We start from the raw sequence: 21,568 nt of genomic DNA, 5'->3' as shown, positions 1-21,568 counted from the left end.
ATTGATGGATTATGGAGTTATGGATTTTTAATTAAACGAGTGAATTGGTGACTCACAATTGGTTTTTTGTTGGGAGATGGTTTGAGTCAGCATAACTTTTTTTAAACATGTTTTTATTAAATAATACAAAAATTATTTACGTTTTTTTACAGATATTTAGATTGAAAAATAAGAAATATAAAAAAATTAATGTAGATTGGCGGGCTTTTACATCAATCATTCAGTCATTTAGTGACTCTCGAGATTAATTAACTATTTGAATGTTACAATGTTCCCAAACTAATTTATTGTCTGTATTTATTTATTGTGTGATACAATAAAAGATGAAGGAAGATTCAATCAAATAAACTGATTTAAAGAGGAATTTCTTTTTCAATTTCTATCAATTTTTCATTTATCCTCAAATAAAAAATAATAGACTTTGAAATTTTATAGTCTCCGTTCAGTAAATCTTACGAACCCTCATATCATTAATTACAAAATTTACAGTATTAATTAGAATTTATATGTGCAAATACAGGAGCAAAAATATTCCAGAAAAATGCCCTAAGTTTTCCATAATTCTGGAGCAAAATATCTTTGTCGGGAATTTTACGTAACTGCCACGAAATGTTTCCCAAAAGTTCCGTATTTTTCGGCAGAATCGACAGTGAAAAATTACGATACTGTCGAGTAAAATGTCCCACTCGATTCAGTAAGTAATCGATGAGCGAACTGCAAGTTTCATAATTTTTACAGAATATTTTTCGGCATGTAAAAGACATTCTAGTATTCTAACATTGACATCTCAATGATAGTACCCCGCACAGTAATTTAATTACGATACTATTGCGGAAAATTTCCCAATCGTTTCAGTAAATAATCGATGAGCGAACTGCAAGTTTCGTAATTTTTACAGAATATTTCTCGGCATGTCAAAGACATTTCAGTATTTTACCATTGACACCTCGATTATAGTACCCGGTACAGTAATTTTTCACAGACTTTTCTCTCCGCGTGTTTATCCGCAGGTACTAATCCATCACGACCGTAAATAATGTCCATTTACAACACTCGACCGGGTGCATCTCCCCGAAAAATGCCGTCATAAAGGAATTAGCATCCGTGATTTTCCGTCATTGTCCCTGACAACAGGAGACATTATTTGGCTGTTTGGAAGGAGTATAGCGGTCTTGGTAGTCCATCCTGGCTGGCCCCGCGAGACTCCTTGAAAAGGATTTCTCTTCTCACTTCTCTCACTCAGCCGTCACCACATCGCACCTCCTCGTCTCACCGATTGTGAAGATTCCACCGGTCAGAAGAAGGAACGAAAGCTAAACCAAGAGAATGGGCGGGTGTTCCCACGACGCGGGCGGAGCTCCCAGGACGTTCAACGTAGGATAATCCTCGGAATAGAGGATCATCCAATTATGGGGCAGGTGACCCCGCCGTCATTTGTATTCATTTCGACTACGTCTTACCTACACTGCCGAGACTTCTATATCCGCGAAAGTGTTAAACAAAGACTTAGACGGGGATTAGGTCCTGGATTCTATTCTCCGGGTGAATGGCGATGTACGTCGTTGAGAGACAATTAATTTAAGGGACGTTTTAGTGGACATTACTACGATCGTTATAGTAAAAATTTATTCTACACGAATTCTCCTAAATTTCGTCATGTCCTTGTGCTCATAAATGATGTCATATTTTAATTATTTTTAATATATTATTAACGTCAACATTTTTTTTTTGCTTTCAAACTGAAACTTTCTGATTGTACTTCTCCAATTATCTCATTTTTTTAGAAATTATGTACAAATTTTTCCGGGGGGAAACATTCGGCAAAAATTACGGTACGTTACGGAATTTAAGCGCAAATATCGTAATTTTTCGCAGGACATTCAGCTCCGAAAAAAATTGTTAACAGTTTCAAATAATTTTTCTTAATGATCCCTCGCTCCTTAGTCTAGAGTACGAGACAAAATACTGATGGGAAATCCAAGAGGGAGAGGAGTAGAGACTCAATTTTGTTTGATTAAAAAATATAATTTACAATATAGTTCCGTTTTCCTGGTGGATAGAGACAGGACACGATAAATAAATGATCAGGACGGTTTATTAATTATCCCGAGGAAGTAAATCTATTCTTTCTAGCTCCAGGAAATCTCTTGTTATACTGACGTCAACATAAGTCTTACCTTGACAACTTATCCCCACCACATCAATTTTACATTTAAATACGTGTTCCCCACTCTTTTTCTAAAAAGAAAAATTTATGTTGATGTCAGTATATTATTAACGTAATTGTTATAACTAAGGACCTCTCTGGTTGTTCCATCAAAGACAGTTTGAAAATGGTTACGATATATAATATATAATATATAATATATAATATATAATGCGTCAAAAAACGTAACATACTTTTTTTTTAAACAATTGAATATTGATTGAACATTAATTAAATATTTCTCTCCATCCATGTGCACATAGTCAATTTTTATTTTGCAATAAAGATAATTTTTCTCGTTTCAACATCTCCTTAGACTAGAAAATTTATCTTAACCCGCGAATAGTCACTAGAGACTCCCAACGAATGAGAGTTTTTATGTTCTACTGAGAGTTTTGACAATCTCAGATTGGTTGAATGGCGAATGATGGAGGAGCGATGCTTCACTCATTGCAATTGCAAACAGATGTCCGGGTCCCATCGTTCAAACTCACTCGACAGAGAGATACAGTACCCACTTTGCGGGCAGTGGATGTATTTATTCTGGCCAATGGGGTGAGCTTGAGAGAGGGATATCAGATTTTTAGGCCACAGATCAGACAAGTGCATAGCTTCTCCATTATCTATTATGGAGTCTGGGTTGGGCAACGAGCCGTGAAGAGCTCGTCATATGGGCTTTTGGTGCGGGGCGCCCTTAATTTTGAAAGGGATTTTTTTTTCTTCGTGTCAATAATTATTTTGAGAGATGAACATTTTTTACAAATTCAGGCAAATTTAATTATGAAATATTTTTTTACCTGCAGTTGAAAAACTAGGACAACAAATAGTAATAACAAATTAATATTTTGGATAAAATACCACCAAATATAGCGGAATATCTTTTTCCAAAAAATTTTTCTACAGTTTTATGGAAGAGAAAGTTCAGAGAATTTTTGGGGCGAAAAATTCGGAAATGATTTTACTCGTATGATAAAATTGAGGATATTGTTCTCACAATTTGTCGAAGTAAAACCTCTTCCCATTGGACATAAACAAATTACACTTTTATTCTAAAAATTTGCAACTTTTTTCCTCAACTGCTGATTAAAAACTTCAAAAGCAAACGATTTATTTATTTATTTTTTTTAACCTTCATTATGCAACTGCAAGGTCTCCCATTATCACCACCGAAAAACGTAATTACGAAATAATTACCTTCATGACCAACAATATCTACAACATTTCCGTATCACATATGTTTTACGTAATGACATTTCCACAAAAAATAGTGCAAAAACCTTATATTGCGTCGCATATAATGTTTAGAAATGTTATTTCTAAGTCGAAACTCCAGATTCCCGAGTGCAGTTGTTCGGCTCACTTCGGCGCGCCGTACACTGCCGACGTCGCACGAACGCGTACGAAGACAGGAAAAATGGCGGGGTAATATGCCTGGAAGTCGAAACATCCTCACAGTTGACTAATCAGTTCATCGTATCCCACTTGTTCGTCAGATCTAAATCATTCCTAAATAAATGAAAAAGTAAAATTAAAATGAACATTCATGACATGAATCTAACGTGAACCTTCTAAGGTTGGGTTTCGGCAAAGCCCTACAGGGCTTTTTCAGGCGAGGAAAAATCCAGATCTGCCAGCAAACTACAGGACACTTCGCTACAATAACAGAGTCATAAAAAAAGTTCTCACCTGTGAATCAAATCTTCATGAAAATTCACTTCATTCGAATTCAGTTTTCTCTCTCATTCCACCATTTTCGCCCAAAATACAGATGTGAAAGTGTCTGAATCTCGAGCCCTACTTTCAGCTCGAAATATCCACCTGATAAGAACTCTAAACGACGACATTTCCAACTCCAAGCGAGAACAAAAGGGCGTAATGGCAGGAGCCAAAGACATTTAACTTTATGGATAAATACCCACAACATTTCAATAAGCAACAACTGTTTGCTCAACTCTAACGTGCATTTTGGGATGACAATTCCATTGCCATTCGCGTATCTGAACGACCCTATGCTCTGCCTCGCTCGATTCCTTAATATTTGTCCGCTTTTCTCATCTCCATGACGACTCCCAGGAGATAGCCACCTCCGTTCCCCATCCGAGACAAAAAACTTTTTCGCAGAAAAGGGATAAAAATTATCGAAAATAATCTAAAGAAAAAATAATAATAATAGAGTTGGTGCTCGACTCTGGTACAATAAACCGGGGCGGGAGTGGCGTTGAGACGCCTCGTTGGTCACCAAAGGACAATGTCCTTGTATTCCTGCCTCTCAATCTGTCATAGCGGTCGCAGGAGCGTGATGGCTCTCTCTGTTATTCCTCCCCACATGTACACAACAGTGTTTATAGACACCAGGGCCATCCCGGTACATAATCCAAACAGAGGGTGCATAACCACTCAGTGGAACTGGTGACCATGTGTCAGGGTTATAGGTAAAACTGAAAATTGGAGGAAGATGATTGGGGAGGTTTTTGCTAGCGAGTGAAAGTTTTGTAATCGTCCGATTTTTGGATTTTTTTTTTAAACCGGCATTTTACCTGGCTTTGTTTATTTAGTGAATTCAAAAGTGCATTCGTTCCCCAACAAATTCATTTACTTAACGTTTTTGTTGTTATTAATCGCGATTGATTTATAACAATGTGTCAACAAATTTTAACGTAAAATCTCCTCCTATTTCTACATTTTTGATAAGTTAGAAGGGGAAGTTTTTGACATCCCCTTCCAGTTTTTCAACGTCCGACCGCGGAAAATCAACGATCCTCCCCTTAAATATCAATCAAAACATTTATACTCATTTTCGTTGAGTTGTTGAGATATTTCAAATTTTTTTTTTGCGCAAAAAAAGTTTCTTGCCACAGTAGCATTGCAAAAAAATAATTCCTTAATTTGAAACTTGACATAAACTTTCTTCTTGGCAATAAAATGTTTGAATCGAATCAGTAGTGCATAAGATATTCCAATTCTTCTATTAAAAAAAAAATTGTTAGTAGTTTTGAAAAATTGTCATATCCACTGTTTACTATTGTAATAACATTAGTATTATATTATATTAATACTATGAATAATAATTCTGTGATCTTTCCAATAATCAGAATGATCACGTTCAAAGTAATTAATGCAGTTAGACAACTCGTCGACTACTTGAAGGTCTTCCTCGAGGCCGACAGCCACGAATACTGTTACACCTAATGTTATCGATAAGAGAAGTCAACAATTGTCAGGTGTAGACTCACCTAGTTTCCTCACATAGGTCAGGGTGTGTGATTATAACCCAGTAACTAAATAAAGACATCTCTCCTAAAGTGAGTTCAACATTATTTTGGAATTTAGTGAAACCTACCAAAATTTGTTGCTGAAGTAATTTGCAATGAAGTTATTTCAAATAATATTACTTTTTACAATATTTGTTTTCATATGTTGAACGTTTATTTCTTCAACAGTATAGTAATCGTCATTAAGCGACCGATTACTGATTTGAAAAATAGTTTTAAATCTGTTTAATTTGTTATTGACTTTCCATCCAAATATTATTTCTAGGCTGTGACAGAATTAAACCCTTCTCCCGATCACTAATGAGTAATTTACCGTTACTTAAATACGATCAACGCGCTATCACGCGTCGTTCGTTTCTAGTAAATTCGAATTTCCCGCTCAATCTCAAATAGAAATGTATGCACTTCTTGATACAAAAATGGTATTATAATTTGTTGATTTATAGCAGAGTAAACCAATTAGGTAAAAAATCCTCAAATAATAATAATAATAATGATAATAATAATAGTGATAATAATAATAATAATGATAATAATAATAATAATAATTTGTCGATTTTTTCGGGTCAGGGTTTTAAGGCTTTTGACATTTTTCATGAATAATGAAACAAATCAACTGATTGATTTAATATAAATGTAATTATTATGAATAAGCACAAGTATTTTAGTCAATCAAATATTATTTAATTAGAGTGAGCAATATTTTTGGACATCGTATGGCACATAATAGGAATATAATCATGATAAACAAAAATGTACAAAGTTCAGATGATTTTTTTCTCATAATTTGATCGGTCAATTTAAAAACTTCGAATGAATGCGTAAATAGTTTATATAATATAATAAAATTAATTTTTTAAGACTAGTTTGTTAGAATATCTTTGGTATCGATTCAGTAAATTATGGGATTGGTTTCGATAACATCTTAGCCAGGATGAATGCGTTTAGAATACTATTTTCATGGATCAGAGTTCCATTACTTCTCCATATTCCAGTAGGACAGATGTTCCTCGTACATCCGCCAACGACGCCATCCCGACATTGGCAGTACTGGCAGTACCACATGAAGTTAGTTCCAGTGCAGGGATAATTGTCAGGGACAGAGGGCTCGTACTGGTCTTCATTGTAATCCCCGGACTGACCTGATGCCACAGCAATAACTGCGGGAAAATTTATGTTTATTTAGAGCGAATCATTATCGATATATCTCGATACTGGCGCCGCCGAGGTCGCGGCGCTGGTGTTGTTTTGTGTTTGCTGACGCCACTGCGGCTGGCGCTGATGCCGGTTTCGCCTTTAGTTTTTCACTAATCGATTATCGATCGTCACGATGATCGATCATGAATATTAGATAATCGATTATCTCCATGAAGTCCACAATGTTCGATTAGTGACCTGTGTCGCTTTTTATTTAGGAGTTCAGCTCGTGGAAATGCCTCATGCTTCGACTAATCGATTGTCGATTACTAAACGATTGATTACTAGCATGAGATAATCAATTATCTCCAGAAAGCCAGCATGAGCGATATATGAGCAAGATTTTTTATAGTTAGGGATGAACCAGCTCCGTAAATAATATTTTCTTTACATAATATATTTAAAAAGTAATTTTTGCAGGTGTTTTCAATTTTAATTAATTTTTTTGTTATATTCTAATGGAAGTTCAAGTCGATACCCCACGAAATAGATCGGCAACACTGAACGTTTCACTATTTTTTTTTGAATGAGGAAAAATATAAACTCTTCCCTTCGTTTGGGGATTTTTTTCTCAACAAAATTTAACTTCAAAATGACTGAACTTTCTGAGCAATTTTCTTTTAACTTGTCTCTTTTTGCAAAATGTATTTTTTCGAATAACTTACCCGTGATGATTGTCAGGAGAAAGATAAATCTGTACTTTTGATTTAAAATCATTATTCCTAAAATCCAGATGATCTTTAGATGGTTCGGATGATTCGGGTGATGATTTAACTGTTGATGAGGTTTTCGCCACAATGGATGTCAATATTTGAAAGATCCTGAAATCAAATTTGTACGTAATAATGTGAAATCTGAAAATGTCAATTTAAGACTCGTAGAATTTATTGATTATTTTGATTCTGATTTTGTTGACGACTTTTATGAAAAATGGCATTGGAATTTATTTATTTATTTATCTGATTTCATTTAAAAAATTGCATTGAAAAAAATAAAATAAACAATTTCGGTGGATCGAGTAATGAATACAAATTTCATTTATGGAGCCATTAAAATTGCAATTTTCACTCGTTATGTTCACTCACGATTTCTGTTCCAGAATTATTCAACTGAGAAATTTCATTGGAAAGTTCTCAAAGGGCTTCCAGTCTTTCACAAATGGTAATTAAAAATTGGAGTTTCAAATTTTTGTTGGGAGTAAACAACAACAATTGTGCGCGTCTCGCGCGTGTGATTATGGACCACCTCGCGGTCGAATTTGACACGAGTGTCCGATTTAATCTGAAGACCGTTCTGGAGTGGTTTAGCACTGTCTTATCACTGGGTACTTCCTCAGTCAAGAGTCAGTCTTTTTATGGAGTATTCAACTCCCACTGCCGTCCGGTTTTACCTTATTATAATTTTCAAGGTCGCGTTATCATTACCTGAAATATTTTACGGTTTTGTTTGTCGTTAAGACAGCAATGAATTTTGACAGCTGATAGCCGAGAGGATCTCCTCTCACGTCTGAAAACGTTTGATAAGAATTGATTGATACACAGAAAAAAAATTGCAATTTGAGGTCAGAGACGGAGGGAAAAATCTGTGAATTTTTATGGTGTGATTCCGATAAAAATTATTGTTGTTTTATCATTTTGGCGGATCTAATGAGACGCTAAACGGGTGACGCGATAGGTCTCATGACGGGGCCCAACGTCGGCAATAATCGGCTACGTTCGGCGCTCATCGTTAACCAATCACAGTGAGTCACCGAAAAATTACTATGCGGCACAGTAAAAAATGAAGAAAGGCCCAAAAATAAACTGACCTAGACAGGAATTTTTAAAAGAATTTTATCAATTTTTCATTTACTCTAAAATAAAAAATGATAATTCCTGAAATTTGATAGTGCTGTCTTGTAAATTTTACGAAGCTACATATCATTAATTGTACAATGTATTACAAAATTTACGGTATTGATAGAAATTTTTATGTGTGAGTAAAATACATTCCATTGCACCTCGATTCTAGTGCCCGGCACAGTAATTTTTCTGCGACTCTTCTCTTCGTGTAGATCAGAAAAAAAAGCAAAAAAGTAATTCACTCATCAACTGAATTCATTAAAATTTATTAAATTATTTTATCAACGTAGATTTTCAGAGTTTCCTTACAATTTTCTGGAAATTCGGTTAAATTTGCCAATTGTTTATCTTCACACAAATTTCTTTATTTAATATGGCACTTGTATTCTGTTAATATTGGTACCATGTCAATACAGAGTTAATCAACACCGAAAAACCGTGTTAGCAAGTACTTACTGTAATTGGGTCAAGTTCAAAAAGGTGGAGTATATTCTTATGAAAGACCCAACAAAATATGGTGGCAGAAACCAAATTCAATCGAATCTTTAAACATTTTTCACTATTTATTTATCGGAAATGAATCTATCAAAAAACATATTCTGCAAATTAGTTACAAATAATAAATTTTACCACTAGTTTTTCTAAAAAAATATATATGCTCCGTTCAGTTGACATTTAGACGTGTAAATGAATCTTTTATTGACATTTTTTTCATGAGAATTGAATATTACAAACTACAACGCACTCATTTGGTAAAAAATGCTGAAAACTTAGAAATTTTATGGGTTTAAGATGGAAATAAAATAAAGGATCGAGAATTTCTTCGGAAACGCTAAAAATATATTCATTAAAGATTCATATTATTCAATTATTTTTGTTAACACAGGAATTATAGTTTCCGAAGAGTCTTCAAAATTTTTAGTTTTTTATACAGTGAAATATATGTTGTATAAGACTAAAAGCTCACCCCGCGAGATAAACTCACTCTGACCTGTGTAAAAGTGTCTTATTGATTGAGAAAAAAATCTTTAAACCACCCGAAACCCAATGTTTTTACGTAAAAATAAAATTGAAATAAAAAAATAAGCTTTTTCATAATATTTGTGTAATTAAAAAAATGCAAAAATTTCCGGTACCGGGAATCGAACCCGGGCCTTCTGGGTGAGAGCCAGATATCCTAGCCACTAGACAATACCGGAGAAGTTGAAATCGATCTTCAATTTTATCATTTTCAAGCTCAGAAATTATGTTACAAGTTATTTTTATAATTCACCTATTTTTTAGACTAAATAAAAAATATTTTTATCGTCATCTGTCTTGTGATGTAATCTTCTATCTTCTGTCGTACATGTACTGTATCCCACATTATGTAATACATCGACTTTGCTTCTGAAAAGTGGAAAAAAAATAAAAAAACATTTATTATAACAATAAATTTGCAATGTTTAATTAATCTGATTTTTTCATCCATATTATATAGTGTATATCACTTATTATAAATTATAAAAAAATTGTATTAAAAAAAAAATCCATTACAAAATCTATTTTATTTATTTCCCAAGTGACTCATTCACCCCCACTCCTCCCAATACTCTCAGCGCCCACATTATTAATTGCAATGCATTCCATAAATAATTTCCTTGCAATATAAAATCCTTAAAAGATAAAATCTATGAACCCTTGAAAAAAAAATAGCAAATCACACGACCTCCATTTTTCACCGCCTAATCTCACCAACAATTACCCGATATCTTCTTTCAACCACAGATGTCCAAAGCACTCGTCATACTCCGACGTAAATCCCCCGTAAATCGTCTCATATTACCGGCACCGTGATGATTCACGTTGCTCAACTCCACTGACGAATTATGATTCCGACGAAAATCGACAGGACATAAATCCTGATTTCGATATATTTCTTGATACCTCATTCCCACCCGAGAAGAAAGAGTGATTCAGAAGCTCAAGGGGACCGGTCCAAAGGGTCGAAGTATTCAGTTTTACAATGGGTCGTTTGTTCGAGCTAATGTCAAAATATTCCCCCTCTTAAATTACCATAATTATTGTTGAAACACCTCACTATATTCCAAGGACAATTATATTTATTGGGATATGGGTAAACGTAGCAACACAATCAATTACTTTAACTCTTTATTATTGGAACGAGGAAGGCACGACTGACCTAGAGGAACGTTGTCCAGAGACTGAATTCTTACTATTTGAAAAAACCTTACTAAGGGAAATAACAAGAGAAAGTTTATAACTCCAGAGGACAGAGTCTCCTTTGAATTCCACATGTGGTAAGGATTGCAACTCTCAAGTTCGAAACACAACAGATCATCAATTAGTTCTTTTCTGGAGACTTTTCCAAACACGTCATAAACCTCGTCGAGTGATTTTTGAAGATAAACAGAAGAGCTGTGTTCCAATTTACCAACAATATTCATCGAAAACAAATGTTCAACGAATGTATTTCGAATATTACCCTTTTTAGTAAAAGTTTTTACAACAATGTGCATGTGGCCGCATCTGTACATTCGCCGAAACCTAGCGATTCATTTTTTCCGCACCCCTTTCCCGAGAGCCCCCATCCTCTTAATCATTCTGAACCTCTCCTGGGCCAAGTTGTACTCGACCGCTTTGCTAATTCAAGCTCGGTGACATCTCGTTGCCTTCGTAACAAGTACCATTGTTCAGGAGCATTGATCCTCGTCGTTTGTGAATCGAGGGGGACAGTCGAGGCACCTGGTGACGAACAGAAAAGGATATATTCACTGAGCAATTGGAATCGATGTGCCGGTGGCAACCAGTTGGCTTTTACATTTGTTTTCACAACATTTTTGTCAACCGATTAGACTCGACTCGACGTGAAGAGTCACTCCAGTCCACTGTACATTCAGTAATGGAAGGAATATGGAGATGAATAAACAGGAGCACATGTTAGGAACGACTAGACGACGTAATTGACACGAGGGGGCGAAATGTCATTTCCCGCATCGAGGAAGAAGTGACAGAAATTTTCTGAATTTTCCGTGGGAAATCCCGGAATTTTTTATTGTGATAGAATTTCCCTGAAGAAATCAAAATATTATTAAACATTCAAAATTACTAAAAATTAGGAATTCTTCTATTAAAAAATGTAATTAAAATGGAATGTATATGCAAAACTTATTATTTAAATTCATACACATATATGATAATTACAGTAATTACAGTATGATAATTACAGCTGATCACTCGATGATTTTAGTAAATGTCCATGTGTTACCTCGTCTAACCTTCTTTAGACTAATATTAAAATGTAAGTTCAACTTGTCGCATTTCAAGATTCATCCAATATGATAATTACAGCTGATCACTCGAGTATATATATATATATACATTTATGGTGTTTCTGGTGAATTTGAAAGTGAATTTCAGTGGTATTCGGTAGCTCAGTCGGTAAGAGAGCCCGGCGCGATGCTGGGAGACCTGGGTTCGATTCCCGGCTGGATTAAAGCGGAATTTTTCCCCTCTAATTCTAATTCTCTTTGAATTGTTGAATATATATACATATATATTATTGAAAAAGATAATTGTGGTGATCTGGGCGCGAGTGTTAAATTATAACTCGGTTTCGTATTATTGAAATAAAAATGTTGTTTCGTTAGCGAGATGTGTTTACATCGAATGAATATATTAGACTCATCCGGTGTCGTATAACAAAGGTTCGAGACTTGTCCTTGAATTTCGTGAGGCATAAAGTTAGATAATGTTTGTCTAGAATTCCGGCGTTTGGAATCTTCAGTAAAATCTGTCTCTCAATTATTCTATGAAATCTGCCAAATTTATAAAAAAAATTGTACCCGAACTTTTCTCCGCTAGTTCAACATATATATTTAATATAAATATTGTTATGTGATTTTAACACTTTGTTAGTTTATTAAAAGAAGCATTATTTCATTTGGAAGGACTTAGATTCTTAGATTCACATTAGAATACAACAAAAGAAATTAAAATAAAATTAATTCTCCAATTTATCGATTTTCTAATTATTTATTTATATGTACTATCACGTATATAATGTTTAATATATCATATATAAATTCAAGCATTTGCAAGCAAGAACGAATAACCGACCAGGTCCCCCCAGGACGTGGGTTCGACTTCCGCCTGGGCCCTTTCAATTTTTTTTGGAATCTGATTCCTTTCAAATTCTTCATTTTTTTATCTGAAATCGTAGTAAATCCACACAAATTTTTCCATAAAACTTATTGATGCCAATTAAATTCATTTGTAGTTACTACATATCCTTTCCACAAAAAAAAATTCTTTTCTCAGTGCACCATAAATAATAATCCCACAACAAAAAAAAGTACAAATCGATTAATAGCTAGTTATGCTCTCCCAGCAATCGAAGTGAGAATCATTCGATCTATTTGAAAAAATAGAACTAACATTGTTTTCCCCCCCAAACAATCGCATCCATCCTCCCCCCATCCGTGATCACGTGACCGACTGATGATAATAGATAATAATACTAATGTGTACCCGACAATATAACTGTAGCGATATCATTCATTATCAAACAGTAGAAACAACTGGGTGAGGGAGACTAGAGTTTGTGTTAGCTGACGATCGTCCAATATTAGCTACGTTCTCTACAGATGTGTGTATTTCTCACATTAGTCCTGTTTGCACAGGACCAAACGCGGCCAGTCCGAGCGCGACACATTGCGTGCAATATCCTTTGTTTGTTTCATGGCTCGCTTAATTCTTCGCTTAAGTCACTACAAATCCATTATACACAAAAACTTTTGTCACTGTCAACATGCGTTTGCGGGGACATCTGTATTAGGGGTGGGAGTTTAGGATTGTGGTGGGCAATCGGTAGAAGTCATAATTAAGGTGATGGGAAAAAATATTTTATTTCGTCTCGACAACCGATGCACAAAATTTCTGGAAAAATTGGGAATAATTGGGATTCCCCGGGCTCTACGCAGATTATCGAAATCATTTTTCATATGGAGAGGATATTAAATGGGAATTGCGGATATTTTCCGTAATTACGGGGCGACATCTAGTGGAGGGAAATTTTACTGAACTGTAAAACTAGTTTTATCTCAATTTTCAGAGAAAAAATGCTATATCGAGGCGTAATTTTTTTGCAATCGGTAAAAGAACTTGAGTTTCGTTATTTTTACTGACTATTGCATAATCTGCAATCGGAAATTATCTTCCAGTAATTTTTACGGGTCACTTATCATAAATTACTATTATCAGTTGTTGGATTTTTCATGAAATAAATAAATAGAAAAAAAATTACTCTCATTCTCTTCTGAGTGTTTATACTTTCAATTGAAAAAACATTTTTATGGACTGGAATTCTGAGAAGTTTGAGGTATGATATTTAGGTTTGATTTTAAGTACGTAGACAAATTAGTTCCTCTGAGGGATCGATACCGCGCGGATGTGTCTTCCAAGCACAATTATTTGAGTTAAATAATAAAGTTAAGACATAGTAACAATTATTTCCAGAATTATTGTTTCAAATAACCCATTTCCAATATCAGTAAATTTTCTCGTAAAATTATATCGACAATAATCCTAAGCCCCAACAAAATCCCAAATTCTATCCAAAATTTTCCTCTGACGTCACAAGATGTGGTTGTATATAAACGTCCCGTCTTAAAAGCAATGATTCTTCTTATTATTTTTTAAATTGTGTTGAAAATTGAACTGAACACGTCGGATTTTCCAGTTCATCAAATTTTCAACTGATGTCAAATGAGGAAAAGGTCGATGAATCCCCTACTTCCAACACGGCCAATCCTCAGAGGCAAAGAGTCGCATTATCCCATCTACAATAACAATCATAACATTCAAAGTCCAACAATATCCACCAATACACATAACCAGTCCGTAAATACATATATATTCACCGTTACATTGCTAAACTCATGGTACCCTACCGTATGCAAAACAAATGTATCATATCACACAAGCCCCGGGGGTTGCATTACAACTCCGATCATAGGCAGTTTCCGGTGGATATTAAATGCCTTGAAAAAAAAAAAACCACATCCACCCACCCCCATCCCCTATTATTAATTTCATTTTCCACTCGGTTATCGCTGCAGCGAAAATGTTTTATCGACGAATGAATTTTCCGGGAATTCTCATGCAATATTTGCGGCGAAAGGGAAGGGGATGGAGGGTGGAAAATGATAAAAAGACCTATTGGATAAGGAGAAAAAATTCCAAGTGATAATAAAACCAGAACAATCAACCGACAAACGTAAGACGTGTAGATACACATTTGTACGGTTATAGAGTTGGCTGGGGGTGGGCGGAGGGTTGGGGGATGAGGGAACGGGAGACAATAAAAAGCAACCTTTATGGCGTGACGGAATTACCTCTATCCAGGGTCCAACCACACGGCAAACCGCATACACCTCTCGCTTTGCTCATACTACCCCTAGTTCTTTTCAGACGTTTCCCTTGTTTCTACTACACGTATAATTGCTACTCGCTCGAGATTGTGTCGTTATGCTCTTTCTTTTCACCGCTATTGCTCGATTGTTGGTTTCTTTTCGGTTGGTATTTATTGGCCGAGCAGTTTAACCACTTGATAACGCGGAAGAACTCGGCAATTTATTTATTCGGGTGGAAGATAAGATTCGAGATGAAGTCAATTTTGTATCACTGGGTTTCGATTTAAAAAATATATATATTTTTGTCGAGAGAATATGATTTTTGATATTTTTTCGGCAGCAACAGGGGAAGAAATAATTTTTTTTTGGGACGGATCTTGAGGGGAGTCACCCCTAGGTGACCTAAACATAATTCTAAACATGAAAATTACGTTGGACTTGAAGATTATGATTCAATAAATGATATTTCATGACGATTTGATACTGATTATTAATATTCATAATTATTTTGAATTATTTGTTCTGAGAGAAATTCGAATTTTATGAAATTTGGGAAATAATCAGGAATTTTTTGAGGCAGGTCATGTAAAGTGCAGTAATTAGATAGTTCAACGTAATTATAATATTTGGATCTGACCCTTGACTTTCTCAGGACATTTTATTCTGTCACGAATATTTTTTTTCCCAGTCCAGATGTCAACCGATGAGATTATGGAGATTTTAGTGTGGAGACGCCACCACGTGGTGGCGCAACACTTCATCGCGGCGACTGCCCTGAAAATATTATTCGGTGAGTTCTAACAACTAGATATCAACAACAGCTCCTGTGCCAATGACAATCGACCAATGATAACACCAAGATTATTTATTTATTCTAAATATCAAAACAATAACAGCCCGTTAAGTGAAAATCTAAAAATGACTTCTCAGTGTCCAACTTCAACTCCAATTTAACGTATCACTAAGTAATTTAATGTCTCATTATTCGTTACCAAGTTATCAAAAATGATTCCTCAAAAATAATAAATGAATCTCGTAATGATACGACGATCATCATCTTTAAAAATATTTCGAAAATGTCGTACCAATAAATCTATAAACACTGCCATAATTCGATGATCAACGAGTCCCTCGTAATTATCATCAAACATCACTTGAAATAATTAGTCAATCAGTAACGAATTCACTCCAATAAATCCACCATTTCATCTCAATAAATAATATATCGATGATATCAGCGATATTAGCTACCTCAATCTCCATCATGCAATTATATTCCCCAATAAACTCTCCCCCAAACTACCCCTGATATTACCACTCTCGATAATGCATCGCCTGCAATTAAATCTCTTCATATTTATAAATAAAATTACAACCCTCATTAAAGTCACTTACACCTGAACTAACCCACCTAGAGCCATAAAAATCGTATTTGTCATCAACAAATGGCTCGTAGCCCCCATTCCCTGAATCTATCACCCCGTTATTTCCCAAAATCGATACCCCACTGAACCCGTCAATTTTCCAGTGTCTCCTCCACCCACCCCTGCCGTCATAGTTTTGTCGGTAAGTTTATGCAAAGGGGCGTACCAGATGGGGTAAAGGACAGATCCAGGTATATTCAAAGTGGCTGGCGGACACTGAACGTAGACGCGAACAAGATGGCGTCGTTCCCGCGAGAATTGACGCGAACGAGGCCGCAATCCAGGGGATACACGTCGCCTCGTTGTCGTTGCTGTCTATGGGTAGACGACAATGTAGTGTATAGTTGATAGAATGAGGATCTGTCCGTTCTTGGTGCCGGGTTTGGGCCAATGTTTCCCATTGGCCCCTCGTGTGCCCCCAACTTTTTTTTTTTTTTTTTTTTTTGAGGTTTTCAAGCCAATTGACTTACACTGCTGTACACACACATTATCTGATTCTTTTTATACATTGATATTACTATATACCTTAAGATTACGATATATGTAGAATTGTATAATTCTATGTATTGTATAAATATTAGAATTTATACAAAAATTGTATAAATATTAGTCTCCCTGAGTCTAATTTTAGTCTAATTTTAATTGTAGTCTAATTTTTAATTGTAGTCTAATTTTTAAACTACAATGAGTGACTAATTATTGTTCGTCCCCAGATTAATCACCGGCTGACTAATTGTTAATTTCCTTTTAAACCAGAAAATCTACTTTTTCCGACGGAGAGAAGAGTCTGTGAAAAATTACTATACCGGGCACTAGAATCGAGGTATCGATATAATACCATAAACTTTGGAATACATGTTGTAATTAATGATACGTGGCTCCGTAAAATTGACTAAACAGCACTACAAAATTTCAAGGTCTACCATTTTTTATTTGAAGTTAAATAAAAATTAGATAAAAATGTTTGAAGAATTTCTGTCTGGGTCAGTTTATTTTATTGGACCTTCCTTCATTTTTTACTGCGGCAGACAGTAATGTTTCGGTAACTCATTGTGATTGGTTAACGATGAGCGCCGAATATAGCCGATTATTGTCGACGTTGGACTTCGACCTTGAATGTTTACGAAATCGATTTAGACGTTTTCTTCAGCCGATAAAGAAATTTTACTAAGTCCCATAGTAACTTTTCGTACCCATAGTAATTTTCCCTAGTAATTTCCATAGTAATTTTTCTTACCCATAGTAATTTCTATAGTAATTTTTCTTACCCATAGTAATTTCTATAGTAATTTTTCTTACCCATAGTAGTTTTCCATAGTAATTGCTATAGTAATTTTTCTTACCCATAGTAATTTTTACCGGAATCACACTATAAAAATTCTTAGATTTTTCCCTCCGAAGTAGACGTTTGCCCCAATTCCGATGAAACTCCTGCAGATCCCGGACGATCAAAATCTATGACATTCGTATTTTTTCCTATTCATCGATACTCAACTCCGTCAAACAGGTGATCCGGTAGAATCATCCCCGTAAGACGGGGTAAAAATATAAAATCGGTAATATTCGAGGTATCACCAATCGGGCCGAGAGTCACCTGTCCGCAGGTATTAGCCTGCCATTCGCCGCTAATCTAGTTAACTCATTAGCCAGTTGAACCCTACCCCATGTACCGTGTACCACACGTTTGCCTCGGGATTAAATAATCCAGGCTTCCGATAATTCCCCGGTGAGTTCGATGGGAAACGAGAGAGGAGAGAGTGAGCACGCGCGCGTCTCCCCGCGTGCTGCCGATGTGCAATGGCTTTGTGTACGGATGGGTTAGGTGGTATATTCTCGTGGATTCTCTACATCAAGGAGGATATCGTATCAACCCTCGTACTGCTATCCATCTGTACCTACTTTAGTATCTTGTGACGACGATGCACTCTGCACATGAATATCGATTTTCATTTCCTTGGGGATTCTCAAACTCGTATCTTCCCGGTGGATAAGGGCAGAAGTTGATTCTGGAGGTGGTTGATGGAGGATAGGGTTACATGCGATTATACTGGGTATGGAAGTGAGATTTATATTTTAATAAAAGGGGTTGTGATGATGGGGAGAATGATTTTTTGGTAATTGTGAAGGAATTGCTCAGCTGGGGGGAGAGAAAAATATGAAAATTTTCATGTTGGAAAATTAGCACACAGCTCCTCTGTTGTTCAACAAAAATCACTCGACAATGTTTATGATGTGATTGAAAGAGTCTCCAGAAAAGGAATTTTTTAAAAATTATTGACATATTTTTGTGTCGAAATTGTAGAAATTTTTATCGATTTCAAGTGCGAGAAAATGGCGGAAGATATTTTGGAAAATCGAGTGTTCTAGTGCTTCTGATAGAATTATGTAATAATTAATGAAAGGGTTTGTTGGAAAATTAGAACACAGCGATGATCGGCTACGTTCGGCGCCCATCGGTAACCTATCACAATGAGTTACCCAAACACTGGTGTGTCGTACAGTAAAAAATGAAGGAGGGGCCAATAAAATAAACTGATCCAGATAGGATTTCTTAGAAAATTCCCGTCAATTTTTCATTTACTCTCAAATAAAAAATTATATATTGATTGTAATCAAATTTTAAATTGATACAACAAAGTCTAATTCAAAATTTTATAGCAGAGTAAACCAATTGCTTTAAAAATGCTTAAATAAAACAAATAAATAAATAAAGTTAATAAATAAAATTAATAACTGTAAAATCTCGCAAGGCTCGCGCCATTATTCTATCACTGATTAAATATACCTAGTTTTTATTTTGGAACGAAAAAAAATGGTTTCAAAAATATTGAACGCTGAGTTGAGCTCCAAAAATCGAGTGACCTACAATTTAAATTTATATTACCGAACTGAGAAATAGTCACAACTCACTTTCATCCATAATCACCCTCGTCTTCCTCTGAAAAATTTCAGTGATAAGACGAATAATAGCTTACGAAGCACAGCTCAACCGCCAAAATAACTAACATTTTCTTTGGTCATCGTGCGTGTGTGTGCGTGCCTCAGCCTAAGTTGTCCCCCATCTACAGCCCTCCTGGGTCCTCTACAGCGAATATCCTTGTTCCAACCACGAAAAGCCCGACCAGCTTTTTGCCTGGAAATATCACCTCTCCATCTTCACCCTCTTATATTAAGGCCACCCTCTCGTCCTTTACGTCCTCCGAAAAGGGCGATCCTCCTGACGTTAGAATGCATCGTTACACTTTGGCCTAACTAGCTGCCGAACTTCGACCCCCACCACCACCATTTTCCCCCTCATAACGATAGACTAACGAGCGAACGCACGCATTCAAACCCACCCCCGATTTTCTCGATGTAAATACCATCAGCCCATATGCTGAATAACAATTTGACTCTGTCCAAAATTTGATTCACTAAAGCACATCCTCACGGTCATGATATAAATGAGATTCGTTTCATATGAGTAACTGTCCCATTACATGTACAAAATGGATTATACAACCCCTCGGTTTATTTTTTTTTAGAGCTTTAAAATTGAACAGCAGTTTTCACCAGATCAACGAGCGTATCCCGCGTGTACACGCACCAGTGATCACTCGACAATAGTAAAAACATTTTGAAGAGACATTTAAATGCTATAAATCGTGTCAGAAGTGCGTAATTATGCTGTCAGACGAGGGGTCACATAACCGGTTTCATCCCTTCTGGAGTGGTTGACGAGAGTGGAAGTGACTTCAGGACGAAAATTTTATTTCTGGGAAGAAATGAAGATGGAGGGAGGGATAATTCAAAGTGGTTGTGATTTGGGAGTTTGTGGGATTTTTGGTGGCCCAGGGAGTTTTTGAAACTTTTTTGGATGACCAGGAGGGCGTTTTGAGGAATATAAGTAATATTGTAGTTCGGAGTGTCATAAATATTTAGAGTAATTCTGCAATGTGAATGGAATTGTTGATCGGGGTAGGGGTTGATGGGGATTGATCAGGTCCTGATTGAAGGTGCAATGCCAATCGAGGTGGAAGGGAATGTGGTTTAGTGATACATCAAAATTCCTGTCAATACCGTAAATTTTGTAATTAATAATATGTGGCTAGAAAATTGGAACTTGGAGAAGTTGTTCAAACCATATGATATTAGGGTGTTCCTCAGTGTTGGAATATAGCCTCAGTTTTCTGACACTTGATTTTATGAGTCTATGGTTTCAAAAATGTATCAACATAGAGAGAGATCTTGGGACTAGACGTAAACATAAGCCATGGGGTCATGTGGCAAAGGAACTGGGGATCCTTTGTCACATTATGACGATTTTTCTTTTGGTCTCGTTGACCACTTTCAGTCTGCTGTGGCATGTCGTAGAGCACAGACATTTCTCCCTCGTGTCATTTTCAATAAACGTAAATTAAAAGTATTAAATCCACTGCGTTAAAAAGTTATTTCTCTGTCCCCCATATTCCATTACTCAGTACACTCAATATTGAAATGATTAAGGCCGGATATTGATTTATTCTTTAAAAAATTCAAGATTAATGTATCACATGCTCACCCATATTAGTTAGGTATAAAGCAGATAAGTGTATATAACAAATTGTAATTTGAGATAACAAATTGTAATGTGAAATTTTATAGCAGAGGAAATCAATAGGTTTAAAAATTCTTTAAAAAAATGATATTTGCCTTCGTAAAATTGACTAAACATCACTATAAAATTTCAAGGTCTATGATTTCTTATTCGAGATTCAATAAAAAATTGATAAAAATCTTTTAAACATTTCAGTCGGCCTCCACCCAGAGCCGAAAGGGCTTGCTTTCCCCCGCTTAAATTCCAATTTTTTTTCTACCGATTTCATAGTCAACGGCCATTTCACGCTGAACACGCCAGTTCTCGTCCGATCACTGAAGCTAAGCAGCATTGAGCGTGGTTAGTACTTGGATGGGTGACCGCTTGGGAACACCACGTGCCGTTGGCCCTTTCATTTTATTTTTTTCCTCCATAAAACACCTGATAAACAATACAATGTCACTGATGAATCGAGCTATTATACAGAATTACCAGCTATCAATTTTTGTCCAGAATTTTTTTGCACCCTTCAAGAACGCGACACATCAACAGCAAATTATTCCTGAATTATCTGATTCACTCAAATAACACAACAACAACGAAAGAAACCCAATGATCAAATCATATACAAAATACAGGCCTCACAGTTCCACGTGCTTC

General features: G+C 35.7%; 1 protein-coding gene and 2 non-coding genes across 3 annotated transcripts; 1 reads left to right on the top strand and 2 right to left on the bottom strand.

Annotated features, from left to right (window-relative positions):
* Window positions 1–6,095: 6,095 nt before the first annotated feature.
* LOC135170494 (pacifastin-like protease inhibitor cvp4) lies at window positions 6,096–8,198 on the bottom strand. Its single transcript, XM_064136348.1, has 3 exons — window positions 7,761–8,198; window positions 7,341–7,496; window positions 6,096–6,638 (listed from the first exon to the last, which is right to left on the bottom strand). The coding sequence occupies exons 2-3, from the start codon at window positions 7,390–7,392 to the stop codon at window positions 6,379–6,381; spliced, it is 312 nt and encodes a 103-aa protein (XP_063992418.1). The 5' UTR covers window positions 7,393–7,496; window positions 7,761–8,198; the 3' UTR covers window positions 6,096–6,378.
* Window positions 8,199–9,643: 1,445 nt separating this feature from the next.
* Trnae-cuc (transfer RNA glutamic acid (anticodon CUC)) lies at window positions 9,644–9,715 on the bottom strand. The gene has a single exon. It is a non-coding gene; the product is annotated as a tRNA-Glu (tRNA).
* An 11,483-nt stretch (window positions 9,716–21,198) lies between these two features.
* Window positions 21,199–21,317, top strand: LOC135170702 (5S ribosomal RNA). The gene has a single exon (XR_010300422.1). It is a non-coding gene; the product is annotated as a 5S ribosomal RNA (ribosomal RNA).
* The last annotated feature ends 251 nt before the right edge of the window (window positions 21,318–21,568 follow it).

Source organism: Diachasmimorpha longicaudata, chromosome 17, assembly GCF_034640455.1.
Source record: "Diachasmimorpha longicaudata isolate KC_UGA_2023 chromosome 17, iyDiaLong2, whole genome shotgun sequence".
Taxonomy (NCBI): domain Eukaryota; kingdom Metazoa; phylum Arthropoda; class Insecta; order Hymenoptera; family Braconidae; genus Diachasmimorpha; species Diachasmimorpha longicaudata.
This window is presented reverse-complemented; position numbering and strand designations above follow the sequence as displayed.